General features: G+C 27.6%; 1 protein-coding gene across 2 annotated transcripts in view; it reads right to left on the minus strand.

Moving 5' to 3' along the window:
* The window catches only part of LOC106679863 (UBX domain-containing protein 6), a gene marked incomplete at its 3' end in the record, with an annotated part of 59591 nt that overhangs the window by 24067 nt on the left and 32167 nt on the right, over positions 1–3357 (minus strand). For both annotated transcript variants that reach the window (XM_014419237.2, XM_014419238.2), the window contains 2 exon segments: positions 255–500; positions 2921–3048. In XM_014419237.2, coding sequence (XP_014274723.1) covers positions 255–500; positions 2921–3048 — 374 coding nt within the window.

Consider the following 3357-nt stretch of genomic DNA (forward strand, 5'->3'; position numbering starts at 1 on the left):
AAAAGTAAACCTAAAAATTTTCCTCAGGTATTTTTGATCATACATAAGGTTAAATCATTGAAATGGATGGTAGTTTTCAGAAACTTTTAAGTGATTTTATATCAGATACTGTGTGTATGCGCGTGCGCGAGTGTGTGTGTGTGTGTGTGTGCGTGCGTCATGCGTGCGTGCGTGCGTGTGTGTGCGCGTGGGTGGGTACGTGTGTGTGTGTAAACATAAAGAAGAATATAAGAGAGATAAAGAATCTTACTAACTTTGAGGTCCAGATTTTCTCGGGGGGTATGCACTAAATACGACTCTTCCTTTTTCTCATCATTGTCTTCAAAAGTAATACTTTTATTTTCGAATCCAATGGATAACAAAAAGTCAAGTGCACCTTGGATATCCATTAATTTCTGTATATTAGGATTCCCTAATCTAATTATTTTGTACTTCTCTTCATCTGGATGATTAATTAAATTCAAAACATATTTTTTAAGAATTTTGTTGGCAAAATTCACCTAAAACAAAATGTTAAAATATAAAAATTGCCATTAAACTAGTTCATGAACAAAATTAAGTGATTAAATTTATTTTATCTTATATGTGGCAATGTTTCAAAATACATTTCAGGCCAAGTTTTACTACTTACACCATTGGTATAATAACTATTTGACATATCTCTTAAATAATATATTAACTTAATATATCTCTTCTTTTTGTTAATTTTACTTGTATATATTCTCATTATATCATGTATATCAATTACAGTCACACATTTCTCATTATGTTGATTTCAATTTTATCATAATTTACAATAAGCCCTGTTTAGAAGTTTAATATTTTTTTTCTTTCTCCTTTCTTTTATTTTATAATTTCTTCTAATGAAATTTAAATTATTTATAATCATGTATTCATTGTTGACCATAAAATCAATATGAAAGATCGTTGGGTGTACAGTTAGTGGAGTAGTAATGAACACATATAACTGGAACTTATTTTTATCTAATTTGTACCAATGTTTCAGCCTAAATTTCAGGCCAAAAAGTAAAACTTTTTAAACCATAAAACATTTTACTACTTACCCTCATTTAGTTTATATAACTTTCATACCACTTCTTCATTTAGTTAATTTTACTTATATATTTTCATTCTTCTCATTATATCATGCACATCATTTACTTTCACATATCTCTCATATTGTAAATTTCATTTTTTTTGTTATTTACATTGTGCACTGTTTCGATTTTTAATTTTTTTTTCCTTTCTTTCATTTTCTAGTACCCTAATGTTTATTATCTTCTTATATAGATTCTTATTATTCCATTATTATACATTACCGTCTTATATCAATACTTATTATATTCTTAACTGCTTGTTTTACTGTTTTTATTCTTCCTCTTTTGATTGTGGTAGTCATTTTGTCTTCTTTTTGGACCCTTATGAAAGCCTGAAATTTAAGCTGAAACATTCGCACAAATAAAATTAAATAAGTTTCACTTATTTGTATTATGTTCATTATTACTCAACTAACCTCACTTTCGACCATCTTTTTCTCAAATAATAAATATATAATATAATCTTAAAAAATATTCAATAAATATAAGTAAAACCAATATGTTGTAATTATATTACTAATTAATACTCAGTTATCCACATTCTTATATGATACATGTTATGAAAGTGAAAAAATGGGAGAATAACTGAAAAATAGGATCACATTTGATGTTATTTTATCAAAATAGTAGATATTAATAAATAGGTTTATTATAATCACCAAGGGAGGGTTTGAAGTAACTAACTGATTTTGATTAACAATTTGTTAGTGATTGTATATTAAAAAAAAAAAAATTGACCCCCAGGGCACCCCAGAGTTCCCCACTTTGGGAACCGCTGCTCTAAAGGAAATCGCAGGAAACTACACACTCATTGTAGACTTAATAAACACATGTTCAAACTTGAGCTTACAGGAACACTCCTAGGTAGATTCATATAATCTACTCATCTCAAGTTTTAAATAGCTTATTATAATGTTGTAATAATGATGGCAGACAATAGGTTTTATAGGCTCCAGTGCTTTAAGTGATTTTTTAAAAAAAAAAAGACCCCAAGAACTTCAAAATTGGATCAATTGAAAATTAGAAACAGAGCTTCTAACCGAACTGTAATTTCTGAACTTAAAAATCTTGAGACTCCTCAGAGCAGAAACTTTATTTTTCATTTTTGATATTTTCAATATAATTTTTTGTCTGCTAAATCAAAATCTACCACCATTTATGGTGTAAAAAAAACTATAAGGTGAGTTACCTTAGTAATTTAAGCATTTTTAAAATATATTTGATTTTATAAATTATTTTTTCCTCTAATCTGCTCCAAAAAATAAATGTTGTGGTGGAAGATCAAGTTAATATCATTTTTAGAACTTAAGAAACAAAATAATGCAGTTTTAGGATGTTTTATTCAGGATCAGTTTTCAATGTGGAATCATCAAAACATTTTAATCAAAAGAGGAGTCACACAGTCCCTTCTTCTTGTTGGTGAGAATACTCAAGCATCTATACATAGTACACCTCCGCAACAAAAAAAACAAAACTCACAATTGTACAATTTAAGAAAAATTAACCAAAAAAATGCTACAAAACTTATATTGAAATAGTATTCTTATGCTGATATTTCTCAAACACTACAGCTTTGAGTTGCCACTTTTCTTTTTCATTTTTTTATGGCGTGCGATTTTTTTGGTAAAGCCATAGTTCCAGGAAAACTCTTTCAAAAAAATATCTTGACAATGGATTGAAACAGAAGGTGAGGTAGGTAGCACATTTTTAGTAAAAACATTTTAAGTAAACCATAACATCCTCAATGACTCACATTCTCTCTGGAATATCCTGTAAATATGTACAATTATGTAAATAAATAAGATAACAAATATAAGATTTACTTCATTCTCTTGATTCAGTGTTTTTATGGCGATTATAGAAGCTGCAACTTCATCTGTTGACTTTATCTCTTCTATATATGCTTTCGACTTTTCTATCCAAACACTCATAGGGTATGAGCCTTCATCATCTATAAAATAAGTATAATTGTAAAAACATTTTTATTATAATGGTTTCAGTATAAATAAATGTGTATAATATAAATATATAAATATATATATTGTAATATGCTCTTTTTGAGTAAATAGTATATTTTGATGTATAAAGGGTTTTAATATGTTTTATTTTATGTATCATTTTAATATTGTTCATTTGTTTTTTTTATCCAAAAAGCAAGCTAACCAAGTTTCATTGTTTATAATAACTTCGTGATACAAAAAACCAAGATGGCGGTATGTTGAATCAAGGCCATGTTGAGCAGATTCAAATATCATAAAAA

The sequence above is a fragment of the Halyomorpha halys genome, unplaced genomic scaffold (assembly GCF_000696795.3).
Source record: "Halyomorpha halys isolate HHAL.00 unplaced genomic scaffold, Hhal_1.1 Scaffold224.1, whole genome shotgun sequence".
NCBI lineage: Eukaryota > Metazoa > Arthropoda > Insecta > Hemiptera > Pentatomidae > Halyomorpha > Halyomorpha halys.